Here is a 24,022-nt window from a genome sequence, read left to right on the forward strand (position 1 = left end):
GTAAGAACGATCCTATTGCCGAAAGGTGTGATTACGTGGGATTGGGACTGGTTAAAGAAAAAAAAAAAAACAACCATAAAATTCATCAGAATTTGTACTCGATTGGTGAAACAGACTTTACAAAACGAATCAACGTTGGTGAGATAATGAGTGAACTAAATTTTCAATTGCATTCATATTTGTAGGAAAAACCTTTTAAAACTCATTTTACAATCTACACAATATGGAGAAAAACCCTCATAGTAATGAATCAATTTTAAAGAAATCTATGTTTTCCTACTAAGCCCGCCAACAAATCCCACGCTGTGCAGTGATAATGTGTGGATACAGTTTAATCTTTGAAGTCGTCAAAAATTTAATCTATTTTGGATCAAAGCCGAACTCCTCTCAGCTTTAGTTCACTAAGCTCCGGTGGGCAGATTGTGTCATCGGAATAACACTAGTAAATTCAGCTGCTAAACCCATTTTAAGCCGCTCATAGCAATACTCAGTGTTTCTATGGAAAAGATTCGTTTTGACACTATATTTAAACTCTAACGTATTGAACAGTTTGTGAAAAATTCTTTCGCTAAACAGAATCAAAATTTGTAGCTGATTTCAATAGCTGCTACCAACGCATTGCTTCGAAAAACTCGCCTCAATGAATTGCACCAAAGCAAACAAAATCCTAGCGAAACGGCGAAATCCCTACGGCCATAATTCATCATACATTATCGGTATTCGCTCACCGCTGAGCTTGCGGTATGCAAACAAAACCAATAAAAACCGCGAAACCCGCAGCGAAGCTTTTCCGAGCGATACATCATCCGACGGTTGGCAGCATCCTGCTTGGCTGTTTCCGCAAATAACATCACTCCACTTCATACCCCACGAGCCACACGGGTACGGGTGCAGGAACGTGCACGAACGTGGCGGACGCTCAGTAAGCTCTAAAGCTTTCAACCCGGCCCGGCCAAAGTCAAACCACGAAAAGTTACCGCCACCGGCGAGTGAAGTGAAAAGAATCACTTGACAAAACATTCGCACACATCTCACGCATGTACGCCCAAACACGGCGAGGCCATTCACCCACACTCACCCAGCCAATCGTAATAATCGAGTCGTTTGGGGAACGGTTGATGATTGAAAACTGAGCTTCCCGGGTGACATAATTCGATAACTACCCCCAGCCGGTGGGTCGTTGGTTTTTTTTCCTGCTTCGTTCTTTTCGTTTCGTTCATCCTTAGCTTGCTAACTGGCTGCACGATAGGAACACGTAATGCCACGCCATGGGAAAATCCTTCCGATTCGCTTAACACCAACTGACGCCAAATGGTTCGACCGCGATGGCTTTTCAGTGCAATAAAAATGATTTGTCTCTCGAAATTCGATAATATTCTACTAGCCGCGCGCATAAGGCGGCATGCGTGCACACTAAACCCTTGGCCTCCCTTGAAGCCTTTCCTGCACCACGTGCGCTCGCCGGATGCTCTGTTGTGTATCGACGATGGAGGAACCTATGCCGCGGCAGTAACATGCAAAACTGCCACACGTTCGTTCATAACCATACCAATCCCGGGAGAATATGGCCCGCCAAATGGCATACCAATACCGACCAAAGCAAACAAAAACCGTGAAAACCCAAATCCTTTCCAATGTTTCATCATCTTGCGGCACGCAAGTACGCAATAGAATACTGGTCGGGAAAATGGCAAGAACAGCGTGTCACCGCCCTTACCGCCATGAATTACCGGTCTTTACCCAAAGTGGTGACAATAAAATAATAAAACACATAAAACGAAATCACCACTACACGCCACGGAAGAATGGGCTGCCGAACGGTAAACCGGGATCGTAATGGGATTTTTTTCCCTTGCTGTACGTTTCGTCCATTTTGCTTCTCCGTACGGTGGTTCGCACACTGAAATGATACATCGGTTTGCGTTGGGATGCGGAAGCGTTTTTCAATTTAATGTTTTGTTTGCCTACCGCCACTGCCCGGCCACGCGTCAATTGCGGTGCGTATGTGAAAATTGGTAAATGGTAATATTGCACACTACCCCGGCCGGCCGGTTTGGTTTGGTTGCCTTTCGGAATTTTTGTTTTGTACTGTATTGGACTTTACTGATATTGACAGTTTAATGGGTGTCGATAGTTTAAAATGAGCTTACGGTAAGCGTAATTTACTGCGCGTTTACCGCGTGTGGTTTATTTATCGAAATGGTTTCAACATTTTTTCGTATGTTTAAAACTTTTAGGGCCAGTGTTTATTTCCACAGTTGTTTGCAAATTGTATTTTTTGATTGGTTAACAATTTACTTATCTCCTGCTAAAATCAGATTACTTTGATAACCGACCGATTATTTTGATAACCGATTACATTCCTTATCGGACTGTCTGAAAAAAGGCCGATAAGAGTCGGATAACATTAGTTATCAAACTGCCCGATAAGAGCCCAATAACATCCCTTATTGGACTCTAGTTGGACTCTTATCGAGCAGTCCGACCAATGGCAATGCTGAATCCGTTCTACCTGTTCAGCGTTCTGTTAAAGAGCTAATTAGCATTAAAAACACATAGCTGTATCATTCAACGCTACTGAATTATAAAAATGCTATGCATGGAAACAAAATTTAAAGTTCGTAAATAAGTTTAATTATCGTACCAGCTCACTTTATAGCTCAGCTACCTTTTCTCGCGCTAATCTAATCCGCCAGCAATAAAACCGCCATTTAAATCTTTCGTAGAACTTCCGAACTCATTACAAAGCTCTAATTGTGGCTATCACAGCCACAAGCATAAGCATAAGCTTTTTATGACCCATTTGGATAACTTTTAATCACGCAGCATCCATCCGCCGGAGGTATTGGAAAAGCTACCGTGGGGAAACCTAGTGATTTTCAACTGTTGCCATGGAAATTGACGGAAAACAGATAGACAGCATCGCCATAACGGTGATGAACCATTAATAACCCATTTCGCCAATCTGTTTGCTAGCTATCCGTCTTCCAAACCCATCCACCAATGGTCCTCCTGTGCAACTGAAACTCCCACAGCGAGATAGTAAATTATGGCTGCACGAGCCATCCCGAGAATTGGAATGGAAAAAAAAGTACGCTTTTCTCAAGGAGCTTTCGTGTGGATGGCATCATCGCCCAGTGTGAATCCTCGGTGAAAAACATGATACCCAACAATGGAAGCATTATACGTGAACCGGCTGCCTTCCTACCGTCAGCCCGGAGCTTCACACTTGAAATCATTGCCTCAACTCTCGGAACAACCCCCGGAACAACACCTCACCCGAACCACGCATTACATGCCCTGTACGGCTCACTTAGAAGCAAGGAATAATTTAATTTATAATACTCTTACACGGCTACATCCAACCTTGCCAAAGCTACTGCCCTCCAATGATGCCCCCCAAAAAGAAAAAAAACCTCGATCCGATCCGGATGCCTGGTTAGATGTTCGATATGCAGAGTATGATGGTGGTGGTAACCATTTTAGCCAACAGTGATACAGGAAGGCAATAAATTTTCAATATTTACAATCAAAACTACACTCGTTCGGACGAACACGTATCCTGTTTTCCGTACGACGTACGTGAACACACACACACACACACACACACACCAGGCAGGGTAGGGAATTGGTTTTTGAATAATTTCACCATAACGAAACAATGACCTCCGTTGCCCGGATGGAGCCGGATGAGTGGAATGTGGCCCTTTCCATCGTCTAATGCATACCATTTGTTGCTGGAAAAAGCTATTCCGGGAAAGCCTCCTTGTCGTTCTCGCCATCGAGCGCACGAGAGCGAGTGAGAGAGACGGCGAGCAAGATAATAAATGGTGGAACCACAATAAAATTGTTTACAATGGCAACTGCGTACACCATTTTACCGTATTACATATGAACGCTTTATCTGCGAACTAATCGGAACCGATAAGTAAGCTGACAGGGCGGGGGAATGGGAGAAAGCTTCTTTTTCTATACGTCTGGATATTTATTCCTCTACAGCCCTATCAACCGGCAGTTTAGCATGGAACGGTTTGCTAATAGGCATGCAAATGCGTCCCACAATCTGTGACGCCTGTATTTACACCAGTTTATCACTTGTACGAGAAATTAGCCCCAAACCCTATGGCCGTGCGTCGGTTCTTCTCGTGGTGGGACAGAGATTTAAAGTTTCCCTGCCTGTCGTGGACAAATGGAAGATGATAAACCGATACGGTTTGCTCGATGTCGTATTAGCATTCGGAAAGCCACCGAGCTTGGGTATTTATAGTGGTTGGTGCTTTTAATGGAGGAACGCTTGTTATGTGAGGTATTCATAAAAGTTTCTTGATTGTTTGGCATTGTTTCGTTGATAGCGTTTATGTCGAAACACAACTCACCAGCTCCACTAAATGTGGTTCATTTCCAAGGAATGTCCAGGAAGTTGTCCTCACCTCACCCGGCCCTTTATCAGTCTCCAGTTCGTGTCTGGACCCCTAAATCAAGGGTAATGAAGGGAATAGATATTAAATAAAATGTATCCTCCTGTCAGCATTTCTTTGTCCTAATCAGTAGAACATTATTAGCTTCTATATGAGACTGTCTCAGAAGCATTAAATCAACTGTGTTTATTGGGAAGGATTTATGAATCCCAGAGGAACCTATTCGGTCATTGGCATGCAGTTTGCAAATTCCTTATGTTTGTTGTTATTAAATAATAATGCTAGATAAAAAGAGTTCTTAGTGACCCCATAAAATAAAATTTGCTACCCTAATGCAGGAAAAGCCAACATTTTATAGGACCTTCAACATGTTTACACACTTCTTACTTTTACGACTCCTCCAACCAAACAGCTTCGTTCCAAACACATTGCCTTGTAATAGTACAACGTGTGCAGTAATTATATCATGCGACATGTTTGAATTGCGTTTAAAAATTTATCCTAAACACCATCCAACTCCACACCGTCCATTACCCAGGTAAACTACGCCCGATTGCTAGTGTACGCTCCAAAATGCATCCCAATTTCAGTGGAAAAATAAAAACGAACTCCAGCGCTGTGCACAAAACTCGTACCGGCTATCTGCTAACGGATTGCATGGAATTATTTATCTGCACAAACCCGACCCATTGGTCAGGTGCCGGGCGGCAAAACGTTGCGGCTTAGTTTGCTTGCCATTGTGTGTACGTCCGGGCATTATTACTGCATGGAATATTTCTTCTCATATATCCCTGCCCGTGCGCCACTACCTTCGGGCTTTGGAATGAAATTAATTCCTGCTCATGCTGCCACACCTCCCAGTGCCGGAGCAGTGGTGGACTTCACTAAGGGATGTGGATGCGCTTCGGGGTTTTGATGTGTTTGCACCTTGCCGAGGAATGTTGCCGGAGGTTTGAAGAATAAAAGAATGGATTTTGATGACTAGTTCCAGGCGACCGTGCCGGGTGATGCTGAGTGTTCATTTAGAGGGAAGATTGGAGCTCCGATAAACCGTACCGGAGTGCCACAAAAAGCCGTAGATTCACAACTGTCAACTACTCCCGGTACGTCTCACTATCATCAACACAGCCCGGGCGGAAGATGGAGCGTAACAGTGGATGGGCCACCAGCGTCGACGGTGGACACAGGGTTTATGACATATTTTATTGGGAAACGGTTTTCGGTACACACCGGGCCACAAACAACGTCAATGGTAAAATATTTTAGTTCTAGCTATTCCATCGCTCATGGGCCAAGGATTTTTTTTGTCCTGCCCTCTATCCTCTATTTTCTCCATTCCGCCATCACTTCCGATCGCATCCCATCCATTTATCAGTACGGGTCGAAAAGCTACGGATGAATTCTGACACCACACTCGGGTATTGTCCCGGGACACCGTACCATCCCCGATGCCCTTTTGTTATCTCTGCGGTAGGTGAATTTTAATGAACGATAGCATGGTAATCCCTCTTTTATGATTTATTTATGGCTGCAATTTGGAAACGATGTACTAGCTACCCCGCCATCCGGACGTTGCGAACCTGGCCAGCCGCAGGCGCCGGTGCCGCGTCCAACGATTGTTCAGTTTTTGATCAGCTCGGAATACTGGATGATACGATTCGTTGGGTGACTTCGTTGCGATCTGAGGTACGCAAAAAAGGTCGCCCCGCCGAGAGGGTAGCCCACTTTAGACCGATTCTGGCTAGCACGAACCATTCGAGGAGTGGTAGGAGTGTGTATTGTCTTTTTTTTAGGGTTGTAGTTCTAAAACTGAATTGTTCCATTGCGTTCAAAGTGGATTGTAGGAAGAAAGGAATCCGGACGAGTAGGGATAACTGAAAGATTACACAGTTTTATGAGGTCGAGATGTTAAGTATCTGTGTAAGCAGTGTAATGGGCGTAATTGAGGCTTTTTTTATTGTGGTTTCATGTGAAGGGCATCATAAGTTCGGAATGAAGCATGCCATGTAAGTAAGTAAGTAAGTAAGTAAGTAAGTAAGTAAGTAAGTAAGTAAGTAAGTAAGTAAGTAAGTAAGTAAGTAAGTAAGTAAGTAAGTAAGTAAGTAAGTAAGTAAGTAAGTAAGTAAGTAAGTAAGTAAGTAAGTAAGTAAGTAAGTAAGTAAGTAAGTAAGTAAGTAAGTAAGTAAGTAAGTAAGTAAGTAAGTAAGTAAGTAAGTAAGTAAGTAAGTAAGTAAGTAAGTAAGTAAGTAAGTAAGTAAGTAAGTAAGTAAGTAAGTAAGTAAGTAAGTAAGTAAGTAAGTAAGTAAGTAAGTAAGATGTCCTCCCCACATCCCCACGGATTAACAACGGTGATACTAATGATGACTTTGTTTACATAATTTCAGGCGTGGTAGAGCTCGCATTTCAGCCCTCGGTAGTAACACGAAAAACATGGGGCTGGAGTCCATTCTGGAGTCCCAGAACACTGGATGAACTTGCTTTATAACGTACAAACTGTTGTTTAAGGGTTGGGATCAATGGGTTGAAAGCTGCACAGTGAAACAATTTCAAGAATTAAAAGAACGTCAACAACATACAGATACCAATGCCCATCTTGTTCAACGAAGAATTAATATTTTGCTTCACACAGCTCCTTCCTTTCTGAACTGGGCTGAATTTTTTACAAAATCGTTTGCAGTTCACTGCTCTGTACATCACAAGCAGTGTATGAATTGAGTACTAGCGTTAATCAATGCTAACGATAGAGAATGCCTCGAGCGTAGAGATTAGTAGAACTTTTTTAATATAAACTTTTCCGATTCACAACCTCGTTTTTTGGCGGCCATAAAAATGTAACGACTGACGAGCATGTTACTGGCTGTTATAGCACTCCCTTCCATTGCTCAAAGATCGATGCCGAACAAAGGAAGAAAATGTGAGTTAAGGATTTTCCGTTCTGCAGCACTCAAGAAAGCACGGGCAATTATTGCCGTCGATCATCCCTTTCCGGGGTGTGACACAGTTTGTAAAGTCGCTTAAAAATCATATTGTGAAACTTTTATCATATGCCCGATTCTTTACGCTGTCAAATGAAGCCGCACATACTCAAGGCCACTGACACTGAACCGAGTACGGTGCCTTTAAACACATGAGAATTCATCGTTCGCTGTCAATGATCCAGCCGCACGTGAACAGTCACCGTTGCGCACTCCACAGAAAGCGCTCCCCAGTGAACCGTTCGGAATGAAAATTAATTAGAATGTAGAACTTTCAATTGAATGGTTGCTTTCCCCTTTGAATGTTTCGCAAAAAAAACATACAAAGGAAAGGATTTTGCTGCGTGCTGCAAAACACGTGTTCTTCGGTGCTTCCAATCTTAGCTCTCCGCATCCGTAGCAGCAAATGATTGAAATTGATGATCGAAATAACCATTTTGCGTTGAGCTGCAGCAGTGTAATGAAAGAAGTAATGAGAATTGTTCAATCTCACCGTAAGACAGCGTGCCAGATGCGTTCCGATGGCTTCTTGGCTATGGTGCACCCATTTCCCCCCAGAGCGTGCTATTGTTAATAATGGACGATTGCATTAGCAAGAAGCACCAATTAATTAATGGTTTCTCGTAACGGGGGGCTTAGATTTGTGCCTTTTCCGTATAAGTATAAGAATGTTGCATTCAGTGGTAATACGAATATCTTTTAACCAGTGAAGCGAGTAAGTAAACGGTCAAATATATTGACTTAGTGTACGTATTGTTTCACAATAATTAGTCTGCACTCTCATTTTTAATACGAAAATTGAGATAACTTGTGTAAACTGTACAGATTTGGAGTCGAAATTTGCAACGCCTGCAAGTATGCATTCGCTACTTGTATCATCACTTTTAGTTGACGATGTAGCTTATGAAAGAACTTTACAATCGCTCCGCCTAAAAGTATGCAATCAGATTTGCTCATAGTAACCCGATTTTATTCTTTCAGGAATTCATGCATGAATATTTCATGGAATGTTAAAAGACAGCCTAGAGAATTGAATTGAATGGAATTATTGAATACATTAACAAAAAAAAATCTATTTACTATCCGATAGAACCATGTGCCTGAATCAAGTTTTCCTTTTCAGAACTTAAAACAAAGATGTTAGTACATGGAGTAATGTAATTCCATCGGCAATAACCTTTAATTGCCTATCATTACAGGTGAGAATTCAAAACATATCCTAAATGTTTGTAACTACTTCTTTTGCTATTCTTTTCTATGTTCGCCCAAAATTCCAGCACTGTTCTTAAGGTCTTAACGTACGGTGACTCCCGTCTTGCGTCACGTACATGTGCCATATGGTGGCGATTCCGGGTACCAACCGTCAAGCTACAGAACGCAGCCCACAAAAGCCTACTCGCAAAATCTATTAACGATCAAATCTAACTACCGTCTGCATTCGGTAATGGTTACACTTCGTCAGCTACAGCCAAGTGGCCACAGACTAGTGAAAACTAGCGGAACGACTGTGGTGTGCCATATCTGTGCTTTTTTACTTCCACACCAAACACCCATTCGTGACACCATTTGTAGCGTATGCTGATGGTGCGTCGTTTCGTTGCTGGTTTTTCCTCTGCTGCGTTACGGAAGAAAGACTATTAACTCGAAGACACCAGCGAGATGCTGTGCAGACTGCTGCCGCTGTTACAGCTGCATTGGGACCCATTTTCTAGTGCGAAAAGCACAACCATAAACCATGCACTTGAAACTATAGTCCACTGTGTCCATAGGCATCATCGCAGCTAGCGGACTGCTCTGGAGGGACCATACACCATACGAACTCGTGGCCCAACCCTTACATAATGCATGGCTTTTACTTCTGCAGGGAGACGCATATTTTCTCGTGCCTGGCGCAGAGCATTCGGCACGATACACGAGCACACACTGTCGGATCGGTTGCGATTCATTCTAACGATGCGTGCTGTGGTCAGTGAAAATTTTCATTGTAGCTAACGAGCACTGCAGGATTGTATCAATAGAACGTAGAAAAGGTATTAATATAATTTTGTTGATTATTATTCATTTGTTTGATTTGATATGTTTTATTTTGTTCAATTGAATTGTTTGTTCTGTTGTATTTTCAAATCTACTTTTGAACTTTTGTAGGATTTTTTTCTTGTGATTTAATTTTTTCTTTGTGTTTTATTTTCTTTTATTTAATCTTAAATTTGATAGTAGAGTATTGTATTGTTTTTATATTGTGGTGTATGTATTTTTTCATATTTTAACCATTTTCTAAGAATATTATCCAACATTCATTTTTATCACTTCTACCGCTTATACCACGCCGCAATTGAAAAGGCGAAAAGGTATGGTGCGAACTCCATTTACTTTACATTTATTTCCCGACCTCGTGTGCAGCCGTTGGTTGCTGGTTGTTTTCACTATTGAGAAAACCCGTACACTATCCCGGCTCCACTATCTTGCCACCAGCTGCTGGATTCATGCGTTTGTATCAACCAGAACCAAACACACTCTCGCGGGCACAGAAGTTTTTGTTACCATCCTGCTGTTTTATCCGGTTCTGCCGGCGACAGGAGCACGTCGTATTTCGCAGGCGTCGCCATTAGACATTGTTGTTGATACGTTGTAGTATGCGTTGCGTGATGCTGCAGCTACTATCGCCAGTACTGCTGTTTCAGTGAACTTCAACGAACAATTCCATGACGATGGCAATGCTTTTGAAACACGGAGGGTGTATGGAAATTGTTCGCATTTCTTCACATCCGGAAACATTCATTTCTGTGTGTCATTTCCTTCCACAAAGCTAAATCATTCATATTACATATCTAATCTACTGCAAATCATTTTACGCAATGACCACCAACGTTTTGGTGGTGAATGGATCGGGGATTTTACGCTTGAATGTTTATTATTTTTTAATTGAAAGATGAGAACCAGGATTGACCACTGCAAGATCGTTTGTACCAAACAAGTGACTACCATTGTATCTTTCTGAATATGATAGTAATACATCCGGTTGGGATATTCTTCCATGACCTTTAGCTGTTAATATTATGTTTTATTATTATTATCGATTATTGTTTAATAGTGTGCAAATTTTTACAATCATTCATCAGCATCTTTTCTAACATTTCATACACACATTTTCGTGAAGGTTCTTCTTTTTTGCCAGATTACACTGGTCATTCTGCTTCTGCATTCCTTTCCCGTTTCTTCTTGTGCGGTGGCGCACTGTCCGACTTGTCGTACAGTCCGGCCCGGATGAACCGTTTAGCAGCCGGCTTATCTAGCTGGGGACGTTTGGTTAGGTTATCGTGCACCATCTGTAACCGTTTCATTGCTTCCCGCACCCGGTCGAGATCCGACTTGATGTCATCCTGTAAAAACGAACCACCAGTTAGTATATTGCCAATGGGCAGTGTTGTAAGCTTTCACTTACCATGACCGTATTCGGACGACCAAGCAGCTTCTCGTGCATCCAAAACAGAGCGTTCACACAGAACGCACACAGCGAATCGAACCGAACCTTTTGCTCTAGCGTGAAGTTGGCATAGTTATCGTACTCACGATTTACGTTCGCCAGCGTTCGCTGGATCTGATCGATGGTTTGTATGAGGTTTTCATTGTTGCGGATAAACACAAGATCTCCCTTGAGCACGCCGTATTCGGCCGCGTGTTCCTCCGCGTCCAGATCTATTTTATCCACCATGTTCGAAGAGCGGCTACTCGGGAAGAATTAACTGCACTTGGTGCCAAATGAGACCGGTTTTTATATGAAACAGAGTAAAATTTTTATTACACTTTTCTCTACACGTTCACGAGGTGTATGCACGCGCCGGGAAAATACAAAAGTAAACAAACAAAAGCCGCTGCTGGCTTGTCAAACCGATTTCAGGCGTTCTTTTGTGAAGCGTTTTAACTGAAGCGTTTACGAGGGCGGCGATAACCAGAAAAAATCATTGAATGGAGGAGTTTTTTTTCTCGTTTGCTTCATTTCTATTAAATGTTCTGAATAACAACACCTTTCATCTTTAACTTCAATGTTTTCTAAGTTAATAAATGGAAAATTCCCAAATGTTGCTCAAATTTGCAAATGACGATGCTAGTGTGTATAGTTTCATGACAGCCCTCAGCTGTTTGATGCTGTTATTGCTGTTGTGTAGCATTGTTTTGTAGGTGGGGGAAAGTGATTCCCAGCGATTCATACTTTGCTCTCCAAATAAATTGGACGAAAATTTTCATTATTTCATCATAAGTAAGTGCACCGGTAGCTGCAGAGATTAGCAAACTCTATCAATCGCTTTAAATCGAAAACAACTCTCAATATTCGTGATTTTTCATTCCGCGTAAGTGATTGTATTGTGTAATCTTGTTGTGGTGCCGTTTCAGTGATGTTTATCTTTTTTTTTTATTTAAATTGGTTCTTAACTTTCGGTCATCTTTTACACGTCTTTTACTACTGAATTTCACCCCCTCAGATACCATTTTGTGCATTCAAAAGTCTCTGTTAATACTCCAAGCCATCTCTCGTGCAACTCGCCGGGACCGGTTTTCTGATTTGCTTTCTTTTTCCCCTTTCCTTCGGATGCGTGTAGGATGAACTATTTACGCACAGCATGCCAAATCGCACGTACATCGCCAGGTGTGTTGCGATCGGCGACGCTGTTACGATCACGTAGCACCGCTCCTCGATCTTTCTGCTCCCAGATCGAACAAAAACCACAACAACCGAAACCTTCAGCAGCAGGATCAAGCGCCGGAAGCAATGGGTCAAACATAAGCTCACACACTCACACCCCGAATGCGCTGGAGAAGCGTATGTTGGTGTATACGAAGCGTTACAAATCCATCGAAGAGGTTCCCAACTTTGTCAGGTAGGTGATTCTCGTTTTCTTCGGTCATATTTGAATTGTGTTTCTAACTGCACGCCCTTTCCATTTTTGTTTAAGCAGCCAGGAAAAGATGGAACGTGTTCGCAATCAGGTGCGAATCAAGATCGCCAACTACATGATGATTGCTACCGCGATCGGATGCATCGTGATGGTGATCAGTGGCAAAAAGGCACAGGAGCGTGGTGAATCCGTTGCCAAGATGAACCTCGACTGGCACAAGGAGTACAACGAGAAGGCGCGTGCCGAAGACGAGGCGTCTTCGGCATCCGCATCAAAGAAGTAATATGCTTCCCAGGTGTTATTTTGTTCGAAGCTATCGAACGTTCAAAGTGTGTATGTATAGAGACTAGAAAATGATATATACCGTCGTGTAAATACACAACTCAAGCCATTCACATATTTAAAGGCTTTTCGGCACCGAAACAGCAAGGTGTACTGATGCGGGTTTATTATGTTATCCTGTTAATTCTAATACATACGATCTCTTGTCTAGTATAATGTAATCGATTTGACGTTGTACCACTGGTTGGAATCAGTTGTGGAGTTTAGTGCTTTACGCTGTAACGCCCGTCGCAAGGAAGGAGACAGATTTTGCAGCTGATTCAATAACCCAACATGTCTATCGACAATATCCAACATTCGCTGTAACTGTTCGCGCACCGTTTCCTCCGTCGAAAGAATGAACTGTTGGTAATGTGAATCCAACAGTACCATAATCCATTGAACCACCTGCTCGTCACTATCGAAATTTTCCACATTGTGAAGGGTTTCACTGAGCGTTGCCATCGGATCGACGAGCAGGTACTCCAGATGCTTCAGCAGAACCACAACGGTGGGAAAATCTAGCTCCTTACGAATGTACGGAATTATCGCTTTGCGATTGAAGCTACACGATAAAACCACATTAAGCAGGTCGAAATGCGATGCATGGCTGGCTTGCGCTTCTACGATGATTTCCTGATTAGGCAGCTCAGATTCATCTTCGGGCGGAACTTTCGAAGTCCCGTCCTGGACCGAGGGAACTGCATCGAATTCTGGAACCGGTAGAGATAAAGCGTACGTTAACGCTTTGACGATCGTTCGTTCCGAAATGACCGAATATCGCTTAAGACACTTGGCGAGATCGGTGATTTGGTGTGCCTGCACCAACAACGGTACGACTCGGTCACTAATCTCCGTCTCCGAATAACCGCTGCGTTCCAGCTCTTCCAGCGCGATTTCATAATTATCGCTCAAAATCAACGGACCCAACGTGAGATCGGCATTGTTGAAAAGCTTTATCTGCACAGTATCCTTCGGCAGCGAGGAACATTCAAACACGTCGAGCAGAAGGTCTTCCCGATAAGCCGCACGAAGTGCATCGTCAATTTCATACTCACTGTACAACCGTTTGTACAGCGGTTCCTCTGCATTGGCAGTCTGTTTGCCGTACACTCCTTTACTAGCATTTATCGTGTCTTGATTTACCACATTTGCGGACATCACTTCGTCGAAGGTGTACATGTCCACTAAAGTACACTCTTCGTTAATGCTTTCGTCGTCGATCGTGTGCTCCAGGTCGAATGTTTGCATGCTGCCAATCATGTCCGACAGTTGCTTCTTGCTTATTTTAAACGGTACCACGGCGAGTGTCTGTCCAAAGGCTAGCAGTATGTTGCTTTCCACCACCCAAAATCGGGACGACACGAAATACACCTTGAAGTACTGCTTCGACTGAAACACCTTGAACTGTACGTTGAACAATACCAGGATGGCACCGTCTTGGTTTTTGTTGTTCGCATAAAACGCCACATAATCTTTGCCGATGCTGGCCATCGAGAGTGGTTGTTTCACGTTGATTGTTTGTACCATTTCGATGAAATTGCCCACACCTTCTTCGCGTTTTGGTGATTGGCCAAGGGAAAGCTGAAGGTTAAATATGCGACTATCGGACCCTGGAATCGAAAACCCAACATAAGCAATAACGGTATGTACTCTTCAAGTATCGTTACTTACATATACTCAGCAACGATGGACCATCACTTCCATCCACTACACAGCTACTAACGAGCTTTATATCTTCACCGTGCCGCTGCAATGCAATCTTTTCGAAACCTTTGTACGTTTTTAAATCCGCCGGATTGAGCAGGGCATAATTTAGCTCCATTGAGCCGTCTTCCTCTTTCCGCACAAAGTACGTTAGCAGTGGTGTACCATTGTCCAGCACCAATATCTGCGCGTCTCGTATTGTGTGTGTTTTGGAATCCACGCTCTGTGCCGATTCTTCATCGTTCGAATTCAATTTGTTCTGTTTTCTTGTTTCCAACGCACTCTCGAGCGATTCACAACTTCCATCCGTGTAGAGCAGCAACGTTTGGCCGTTGCTCAAAGTAAACAGATCCAACACTGACCGATACAGCTTCACCTTCTTCACCGTGTTGATATCGTTTTGATCTCGGTTCCAGCACCGTATGTATCTTCCACCGAAGACACCCACGTAACGTTCAGATCGAAAATCGTAAACCACTTTACTGCTGAGACGGTCGAGTACGGTCCAGCTTCGTATTTGTCTCTGGTTGCTGAGCTGCAAAAGCAGGAAATGGGAATAAAGCTAGAACACCAACATTCCAGAAGTGGTCCGACATCAGTCACTCACCTTAACGACAAGTATGATATTTCTTCCGAGCGTGTTAATAACACACCCGGGGTCGACATCCCGTGACAAGCCAAGAAAATCTTCAATATTATTAATTGGACAGAGGTTGTAATAAGCGAGTAACTTTGCCATTTCAATGAATTTAGCCGCAGACACCCGGGAAAGTAAAAACAACGTGCTTTTTGTTTGGCAATTTACAACGTGACAGCCATGTGACAGTTTACCAAGCGAAGAAAAAAAGCAAACATGTCAAATTTGGCACAACGCTTGTCAAACGCCGTGCTGCTCTGCGTGCTGGAAAAAGGATAAAATAACAATAAAAATTAGACTTTCACAAATAATCAGTGTTTTACACGCTTTGTTCAATAGTTTGCTGTATGAATGTGACTTTGTATTTGAAGAAATACAACAAACAAAACATTTTACGGTTTTTCGTTTTGCGGGTCCCATTGTGTTGTTGGCGCCGTAGTTGTGCTTGACAGGTGTGCTCTGTGTGGGAACGTATCGCGTTGGAATCATACAGAGGAGCAGGTCGGCTGTGATAAATCGTGTGAACCAACGGGAGCCGTAATTATTCAACCCTTTTAGCCGATCGCATAGCGAACCATCCTTATAAAAAGAACAGCTTTCTCAAAATGGGCGGGAAACGCACCAAAGGTAATACCAAGGTAAGTGACACGCTTCTCTGTTCCGTCCTGGTTGACGTGTACAGGCGGAACACCAACGGTATATCCCTGCTGTATCAATTTCATCATCCAAGCTAATCGATTTTCCATCGAATGTGATTCCTTCGCTAGCCTTCAAGCAGTGGCCGCAGTGCGGAACTGCTCGGTACATCCGTACCGACGCTGTTCGGGTTTGCGGCACTGGACAGCACGAGCATGCCGGTTGTGCCCGGGTTCGTACAGATCGACGCAAACCATGGCGTCGACGAGATGGATCCTAACCTGGACGATACGCTGCAAATAGTGTTGCGCAAGATGCTGAAGAAAGATCCTACCACCAAAAAGAAAGCCTTGCTCGAGTTTTCCGAGCTGATGAACAGTGTCGAGCTGGAGGTGGTGAAGGCGGTGCTCCCCTTTTGGCCCCGTCTGTTCGCCAATCTGTCGACCGATGCGGAGCACCCAGTGCGTGAGGCGAGCCAGAAAGCGCAGGCCGCCATAGTGACGCGAGCCGGTAAAGAAATTGCACCGTTCCTGAAACAGCTCGCTCCAGCCTGGATTTCGTCACAGTACGACACGTACGGACCGGCCGCAAGCGTAGCCCTGAATTCGTTCAATAGCGCTTTTCCACCGGGCAAGGTGAACGATGTGTTTGTGTTTTGTGAGAATGAAATCCTGGAGTACTACACGAGAAATTTAACCGTCCATACGGCCATCACGTTAAGCAATCCGAAGTGAGTGAAATCCACGTCTGAGTGGGTGTTACGTTTATTAAATCAATACTTTCTACCGGTTCTTTTGCAGGTCACACACGCCAGAAGAGTGTGAGAATAAATATCAACGAGTGCTCATATCCAGCTTGAGGGGCTATGCCCTCTATCTGAGTAAAATTCCGACGGAGAATCTAAAAAAATCGGCCGACAAAAATGGAACATTGCTCGAAAGTCCGAAATTCTGGACGTACCACAAGCATAAGACGGCTGCCATTCGATCCGCCTGGTTTGAGGTAATTTCTGCACTGTTGCAGCACGCAACGTTCTTGGTGGAACAGCACCAAGCACAGATTACGACGAGTGTGTTCCAGTTCATAGACGAGACGGATCCAACGGTTGTGACGCATGTGTGGAGCTCGATCGTGCTGATCCAGGCCAATCTAGACGGTTGGCATAACCATCTAAACTTCGATAAGGCCGTTTTTCCGAAGCTTTGGAAGCTACTCAAAACTGGTGGTGGTGGTAATGCTGCATGCGTGTATCCACACATGCTCCCACTCGTGTCGGGATTTACGCGCGAAGTGCTCGGCGAGGAACGGTTAGCAAAGTTTTACAACCTCTTCTTTGAGAACATGAACGAAGGGTTGAAAGCGGTACAGTCGAGCCGAGCTGATGTTTCTGCCGTATCCCAGGCGTACTATGAAGCGTTCCAGTACGTGGTGCTGCAAACATTGCGCGATGAAACGATGCCGGAACCGGCCCGGGAAGAGTTCTGTTTGAACATGCTCGAGCAACATTTGATCGGTGTGATTGCGTGGTGCATTACGAACGAAGCCGCTCAAGGGAAGTATGTGTTTCAGAGCATGGCCAACCTGCTCGATCACTTGTGCCAGAACAGTGCCACCCATCAGCTGTACGTGCGTTTGCTCGTGACGTTCTGGGAGCGTTTGTACGGCGTCGTGAAGGAAAGTGTCGATTGCAAGGACAGTGCGGCAAGCATAACCGATTCACACATCGAGCTGGTGCAGAACTTACGGCGAACTTCGCACAAGCGGGTAAAATTTGCGGTTGAAAATCCGACAGTGGATGCCGTGGATGGTGGAACCTGTCCATTGACTACCGGTGATCATGCGAATCGGTTCGAAAATCAGTTGCAGCTGCTGGTTTATCGAATCTGCCAGCTGTACATCGCGAAAATCAGTGTCGATCGTGACGAGGGATACATACTGCAGTTGGAGTATCTGGTACGCGCGTTCCAGTGCCGGGAGTTGTTCGTGTTTTTGGCACACGACAGCCCAAACATCAAGTGTCTGTTCGATACGTTTGCCCGATGGTTACAGGACGAAAAGCTCCAGTCGGAATACGTCGTCGAGTTGATCATGATCCTATACAAATATCTAAACGCCGAGGAACGATTGGCGCTGCTCAATAAATGGATAAAGGTAAGTAATAAATGTTCTTCATCGGTTTATCGAAAATTGGACAACGTTTTGCACGCGGCTATGGAATGCAAAATGCACTATAAACATGAAATAGTACATCAACCTTTAGCATCGCGTGTTTTGTGCTTTAGACATCCTCGAGCACCTGCAAATGTTTTGTCAAAATGCAGACAAACACGTTTATTGTCGTCTTGTTAAGGGTAAAACTCCCTTCGCAAGTTAGAAACCGTCAATATACGTATGCCCTTTTGTCGTTGGCAGCGTGGCGTGCAATGACACGATACTCAATGAAGCAATTGTCTTTCTGCGAAGGAAACCCATTTCGCACCGTTTCGCAAAGATTAAGGTTCAATTTCGTGTGCCAAGAATGGGATGCCCTTTTACGAGGAAACGTTCCCTGCTTTGCATTGTTATTTACGGTTGCCATTAGTAACCTTTAAAGAGGTCTACCGCACTTTAAACAACTGCTGCAAAAAAATATCCTTCATGGTTATGGCCTACTATAAACGATTTGTCGATGTTGCTACAAATATGTTGTTTATGGGGTGCAATAATTGCTATGTTTATTAAACTGCCTAATTTATCATTATCGTCGCTTTTTTTATTGCAGATGTCGAACAAACCCGTTCAGAGCTGGATCATCCTACGTGCGCTCAGTCATCCACTGTGCCAGGAACCGAACATAAAGTTGTTCCTTTCCCAGCCAGAAGTGTCGAGTAACATAATCGAATGTGCTGTCGGTGTCGCAAACGGCAACACGAAAGACAACATGATACTCTTGCAAAAGTGCTTTTTCGTCGCCAGCAACGGTGAAATATTGATCGATGCTGAAACGTGTAAGAATATCATCGTTACCGTTACGGCGCCATTACGGGACGCAACAAAGAATGAATTACACGATGGATGTATAAGTTTCCTCGCACAAATTATGCCCGTCATTTGTAGCGATACCAGGTTGACGGAATTGCATCGAACGTTGTTCTGTACGCTGTTCGATTTTAGCGTCCACAATGTGGTAAGCGATCATCTTTCGGAGGATACATTGTGGGAGGCGACAACGGCCTGGCAGGATGCACTGTCCGGTGAAGATATAGAGCTAGACGACACTCTCATCGCACTGTGCATGGATACGATCGACGATCGTTTGTGTGCACTTGCCGGTGAGGTGCAGGACGACATATTGATGCTGCTGGAGAAGGTAGCAGAAATTACCGCCAAATTGATTGCTTGTGCCACCGAAACCAGCAAACACGACAAACCCAAACGTTGCCAACAGATTAATTTTATGTTGAAGCAACTGTTCGAAAAACGAGTATCCGAGGTAAGCGGGCAAACGGAAGAGGTAGCACTGTTGGCGGAATACATCGAGTTGCTCCAGGGACGACTTATTACAAAGCAATCGAAACTAAACACATCACCCGCTCTGTCCAAGGAACAATTTGTTAACGGAATGAAGAACTCGCTAATACGGGCACTTTGCTCCGTTAGTATCGTTTTGAAGCTGTCCTGTAAAGCGACACTTAAACCATCGCCAATGAAAAGCGAAGGAAGTGAAAGTATGGACGTTGATCAACCACCGGCCGGTGGTGAACGCCACGATATGGAAGTGTGCGACAATTATGACGATGAAAATGAAGAACTGTGGATTCTACACACGTGGTCGGAATTGATCTACGAGAAGGTACTGTCTGTGATATATTTGGCCTCCGTTGGGGATACGGTACTGTACAATACGGAACAGGTAAGCAACTAAATTAAATCACTTCATGGGTACATTGTTAACTAATGCTCCTTTTTGTGTTTTTACTCGTTAGCTTGAGTCGGTTGTGGAATGTTTGGTACTCGCAGTTCAAGAGAAGCTATCACTTCTGTTAAGAAATGTAGCACGTGATATCGTACAGGAGATTAAGCAGAAGCTGTTTGCCTTAGCGAACGAACACGGTATGCTGTGGGCAAAGTGTCTGATTGCGCTACTTGTGATCGATCAGTACGCGGATGAGGAAAATGGACCCGTTCTCTTATACGAGGACGCTTCAACAGTAGCTAATAATAGTGAGGAACTTGTGGCGTATATAAATATCGTGCAGGTAAGCTTGTTCAATGTGTACAATTTGATTGATTATGAAAGATTAATGCCTATTTGTTTGCAGTGTTTAAGCGCCAAAATGAAACCCAAATGTCTTCCGATCGGTCCGAATCTGTTCGAAAACTATTTCGACCTAATGGTTAAGCTTTCGTCCGCACGCTGCTTGATAGAGAACCATTTCTCCACCAACTACAACGAAATAAACGATAGGAAAATCATAGGCAACTGCTTGATTGTACTGCATGAGCTCATCTCAAGACAAGCGACCAACAAAATGTTGCTGTATAATTGGTAAGTTGCACTGATACCAGTTTTAAACTCATTCGCTCCGAGAGCTTTATTACATTGTGGCTTTTCTTTGTTATAATCTTCTAGTGATCTTGCACAAGCCGAAGTAAACAAAATCTTCCTCGACGTGGAGGTGGCTAACGTGCTAACGGTGGTGTTGCGTCATTTTCCCTCCGAGTTGGATATCTCCAAGTGGGATTTCATCCGCATTGCGCTTAGCTCATGGACGCTTTCCGTTTCGAAAAGCTTTCCCCACTACCGTACTCATAATGTAAGGACGAATGCTGATGCAGGTACCAGAGTTTCTTAACCATTTTTGTCTCGTTATTTGCAGATATCGCTCTTCATTGCCGCTCTGTTTAGATTGTTTAGTGGGTTGATGCAGTTCCTTGCCAGAGAGAGAAAACGAAGCTCTTCGGAACTGTTAACAAATGTGATCGAGGAATGGGACAATGTGTTCGCGAAGGATGTTAATCTGGTACTGCTAAAGGCTTTTATTGGAATTGTTAATGCCTTAGGTAGGAAACTTCCCCCTGCAAGGGTTTGCTTCATTAATCTTATGATAGTAATTATAACTTCCTATCGATTTTCAGATTGCGAACGGAAGTCTGATCAATACTTTATTGAAAGCATATGCTCATATATAGAGGCGGTTGATGTTAACTACGTATTTAAGGTGAGCACTAAATTGAATTTTTATTTTGGAAGCACTATTTTTTTATTTCTCATTTACAGGCAAATAAAGTGGATTCAAAAACGTCCTTAGACGATTTGATCACATTCTGCTTGACGAACATTCGTCACTGGAATAAACGCGTCCGGTACGCGGCAACCGCAATACTGAAATCCCTATCGGTTGGGCTAGTTCAACGCGATCAAGAGCAGCTGCTTAAACGATCTGAAGTCTCGGATCACCATCAGCAGAGCGGTGAAGAACCGGATGATAACTGGCATCTTTTGATGCGATTCAAACTCCAGCTGGATGAGTACCACAACTTGTTGGCCGAATTCGTAACCGATTTTACCTACAAACCAACGGACACGGAAGCTACACTGAGCCAAGCTGAGAGTGAAAAGCAGCAAGAATTGAAATCTCACTGCTTGTCGTATCTGTTGCTCTGGGACTGTATTCTCGGTATCTGTGCCAAAGCCCCATCCGAGTTGCGGTCAATTTACACTTCGTGGATTTCGCGCAACGAATTCGAAGAAGTAAGCATTATTGGTAAATCTGCTCGGTACAGCCCGAATAATAGATTATTTATTGTATTTCTCAGCTTCTTTTACCGGTACTGTTTAAACTGATGCCAAAAGAAATACTGCGCAATCCGGATTCCTGTGCCGTGTATGGTCAGGCGATGTTTTCTAGTTTGGATTGGAATCAGATTAAAAGTAAGTTGAATCTAGGCACGAGCCAATTCCGTCCTACGTTTGCTGTGGTTTCTCTTCCTTCCGTTCATTCTCATCGGTTTCTTCATTTTGAATATTTTCTATTACTCTTACTTGATGTTCTTCAATTTCATCTATCGTTTGGTCTGTACTTTGGATGTTATTCTGCATTGAAATATGAAGGTCTTCGTTTAGTCTTTCTTGTTCATTTTCCTCCGTTTCTATCCGTTCTTCATTCGGAATATTTTCGATTACCGTTTCTTGCTTTTCCTCATTTTCATCCAACGTTTGGTCTGCACTTTGCATATTATCGTGCATTGAAGCATCGCTAATGTTATCGTTGCTAGTGTCCGTTTTGGATTCATCTTTGTTTTCATTTGATTGTGACGTTTCATCGCTTTCCATGCACACACTACTGCGCCTTCCATTAATTCCCTTTTCCACTGTAAGGACTGCTTCATCCAGACAGTCGTAAATAACTTCCAACGAAAGTATACTCAGTGGTTCTAACTTGGACGCAACACCTTCCTCATCAGTCGTTGGAAAATCGAGCTGGAAGACACTCGAGTTGACGGATACGAAAGATTCCGATTTTCTTACATATGAAAAAGACTTTTGCTTATCAAACGTTATACCGATTTGCTTCATCATTGTCCATACCCAGTAGCCAATTTTCTTTGACAATTCTACGTAGAAATCGTCGATAACATCATTATCTTTTACTTTTCCTTGTTCGTCGATGTGAAGAATGGGAATGTCTAAAAAGTGACAAATATAGTGTAGAATCACTCGTGAAATTCGTACTGCCTCTTCTGTCAACGGTGGTTCGCTGGGTGTTAGATAGTAATCCCTTAGCTGCTTGGCAAGTCTATTCATTGCTATCTTAAGAAGCTCATTTTCCCAACGGTGGATCTTGTGAAGCAACTTCTGCTCCTGTTTAGCCATGTGTCGTTGCCACATAGCTTCATCGGATCGTTGCTGCTTTGCATACCCAATCGATTCCATGATGGTAACAAACGGTTTCGGTTCCAACATGCTCTGCAGATGTTGTTTTTGTTTCGGCGAAAGTTGTGTAGAATATCTTTCCAGCGTGGCCTTCACGTGAGTTGTGCCAGGTCTGGCTAATGTTTTAATACGATTCGTTGCCGATGAGAGCTTATGCTTGACGTAGTGAGGTTTCTTTCGACGTATCTAAGCCACAAAATATTAGTAAAGCAGACAATTAATATTTGTGCTTGAATTACGCGTTGTAGATACTTACGACTTCTTTAGGTCTTGCGATAAAATCTATGTAATCCGCCGGATTTAACACGTCACGATCCAGAATGAAGTTGCCACTGTGTTGACATTTTGGAATCTTTGGTGGACTAGGATATACTAGTTTGTAAACACTGGGCACATCGCGACATTTTTCGGACCTTTTTTGTTGTGCCACAATTTTTCTGCTAGCCAGCCGTTCCTTCGCACCTTTTCGTAGCTCTGCCTCGAGTGATGGGGCTGTGCCAAATGTGGGTAGCTCCAGCGGAAAAAGCTCATAACAGGTCGCTTTATTTTGTGTACAAGAATTCTCCATGATTGTGTCGTCCAAAAAGTGGCTTCTCAACGAATGTGTCTTGCAAACGGTGTGCAAGTATTGAAATGATTGTGCCGACTACTTCTAAACGAAGACTACTACGCATTTCAATTGTGAAATATTTTCCTCTCCTACTAGATCCGAGCACAAAGCTGGAGCGTTACGCTTGTCATCTTTACGCCCAAACCCTCCGTCACCTGCCCGTGATCTTGCGCCGGTGGTTCAACGGACTAAACCATCGTTACTCATCAATCGTGAGCAAAATAACGGCCAACTCGGTATCGGGCTTGCTGTGTCAGGAAGAATTCCAAACACTAATCGATCGTAAGGACCGACAGGACAATATGCAGATCAAAGTACATTCGGCTTTGCGGCAGGTGATGGCAGTGTACTCGATAGACGAAGCAAAGATCGAGCTGCAAATTACTCTACCGATCAACTTTCCGCTCGGTGCCGTTACGGTGGAGGGGGGCCATCAAATCGGAGGCCGTCTGCAGAACCGCCAGGTCATGCAACTATCCATCTTTCTGACTCATCAGGTAACATGAACATTTAGCTCATTACGATTTTCCAATAGCTGATGTTGTTTTTTTCTTCATTTTAAATATCGTCCATCTAGAACGGATCCATCAACGATGGACTATCGCTGTGGAAACGAAATTTGGATCGCAAATTTGAAGGTGTAGAGGAGTGCTATGTGTGCTATAGCGTTATCCATCAAGACACTTGCCAGCTGCCAAAGTTGTCCTGCAAGACCTGCAAGAAGAAGTTCCACGGGCCTTGCTTGTACCGGTGGTTCAGCACGAGCAACAAATCAACGTGCCCCATTTGCCGACATATTTTCTAAGAGGTGTTCTTGCTGGAATGCTTACGAAGGATCTTTTCGGGTAGGACGCACAATACGACGCAGCAAATTCGACATACCGTTTACTGTTATACTAGATAGATT

The 24,022-nt window shown here is 43.6% G+C and overlaps 5 protein-coding genes across 5 annotated transcripts; 2 read left to right on the forward strand and 3 right to left on the reverse strand.

Moving 5' to 3' along the window:
• Positions 1–10,578: 10,578 nt before the first annotated feature.
• LOC128714558 (uncharacterized) lies at positions 10,579–11,105 on the reverse strand. Its single transcript, XM_053809432.1, has 2 exons — positions 10,836–11,105; positions 10,579–10,773 (listed from the first exon to the last, which is right to left on the reverse strand). The coding sequence occupies exons 1-2, from the start codon at positions 11,103–11,105 to the stop codon at positions 10,579–10,581; spliced, it is 465 nt and encodes a 154-aa protein (XP_053665407.1).
• Positions 11,106–11,992: 887 nt separating this feature from the next.
• Positions 11,993–12,571, forward strand: LOC128713447 (UPF0389 protein CG9231). The gene is made up of 2 exons (XM_053808307.1): positions 11,993–12,270; positions 12,349–12,571. Exons 1-2 carry the CDS (start codon positions 11,993–11,995, stop codon positions 12,569–12,571), a joined length of 501 nt encoding a protein of 166 aa, XP_053664282.1.
• Positions 12,572–12,777: 206 nt separating this feature from the next.
• LOC128714349 (nucleolar protein 11-like) lies at positions 12,778–15,055 on the reverse strand. The gene is made up of 3 exons (XM_053809223.1): positions 14,924–15,055; positions 14,284–14,851; positions 12,778–14,222 (listed from the first exon to the last, which is right to left on the reverse strand). The coding sequence occupies exons 1-3, from the start codon at positions 15,053–15,055 to the stop codon at positions 12,778–12,780; spliced, it is 2,145 nt and encodes a 714-aa protein (XP_053665198.1).
• A 503-nt stretch (positions 15,056–15,558) lies between these two features.
• On the forward strand, positions 15,559–23,920 carry LOC128712267 (E3 ubiquitin-protein ligase listerin). The gene is made up of 13 exons (XM_053807162.1): positions 15,559–15,591; positions 15,721–16,319; positions 16,390–17,740; positions 18,351–19,481; positions 19,555–19,827; positions 19,891–20,117; positions 20,202–20,385; positions 20,449–20,632; positions 20,708–20,790; positions 20,850–21,323; positions 21,389–21,503; positions 23,212–23,612; positions 23,693–23,920. The coding sequence occupies exons 1-13, from the start codon at positions 15,559–15,561 to the stop codon at positions 23,918–23,920; spliced, it is 5,283 nt and encodes a 1,760-aa protein (XP_053663137.1).
• LOC128712268 (uncharacterized) lies at positions 21,537–23,179 on the reverse strand. Its single transcript, XM_053807163.1, is given in 4 exon segments — positions 21,537–21,651; positions 21,787–22,691; positions 22,762–23,124; positions 23,126–23,179. Coding segments are annotated over 4 exon segments (1,437 nt in total).
• Positions 23,921–24,022: the final 102 nt, after the last annotated feature.

This window comes from Anopheles marshallii, chromosome 3, assembly GCF_943734725.1.
Source record: "Anopheles marshallii chromosome 3, idAnoMarsDA_429_01, whole genome shotgun sequence".
NCBI classification, from domain to species: Eukaryota; Metazoa; Arthropoda; class Insecta; order Diptera; family Culicidae; genus Anopheles; species Anopheles marshallii.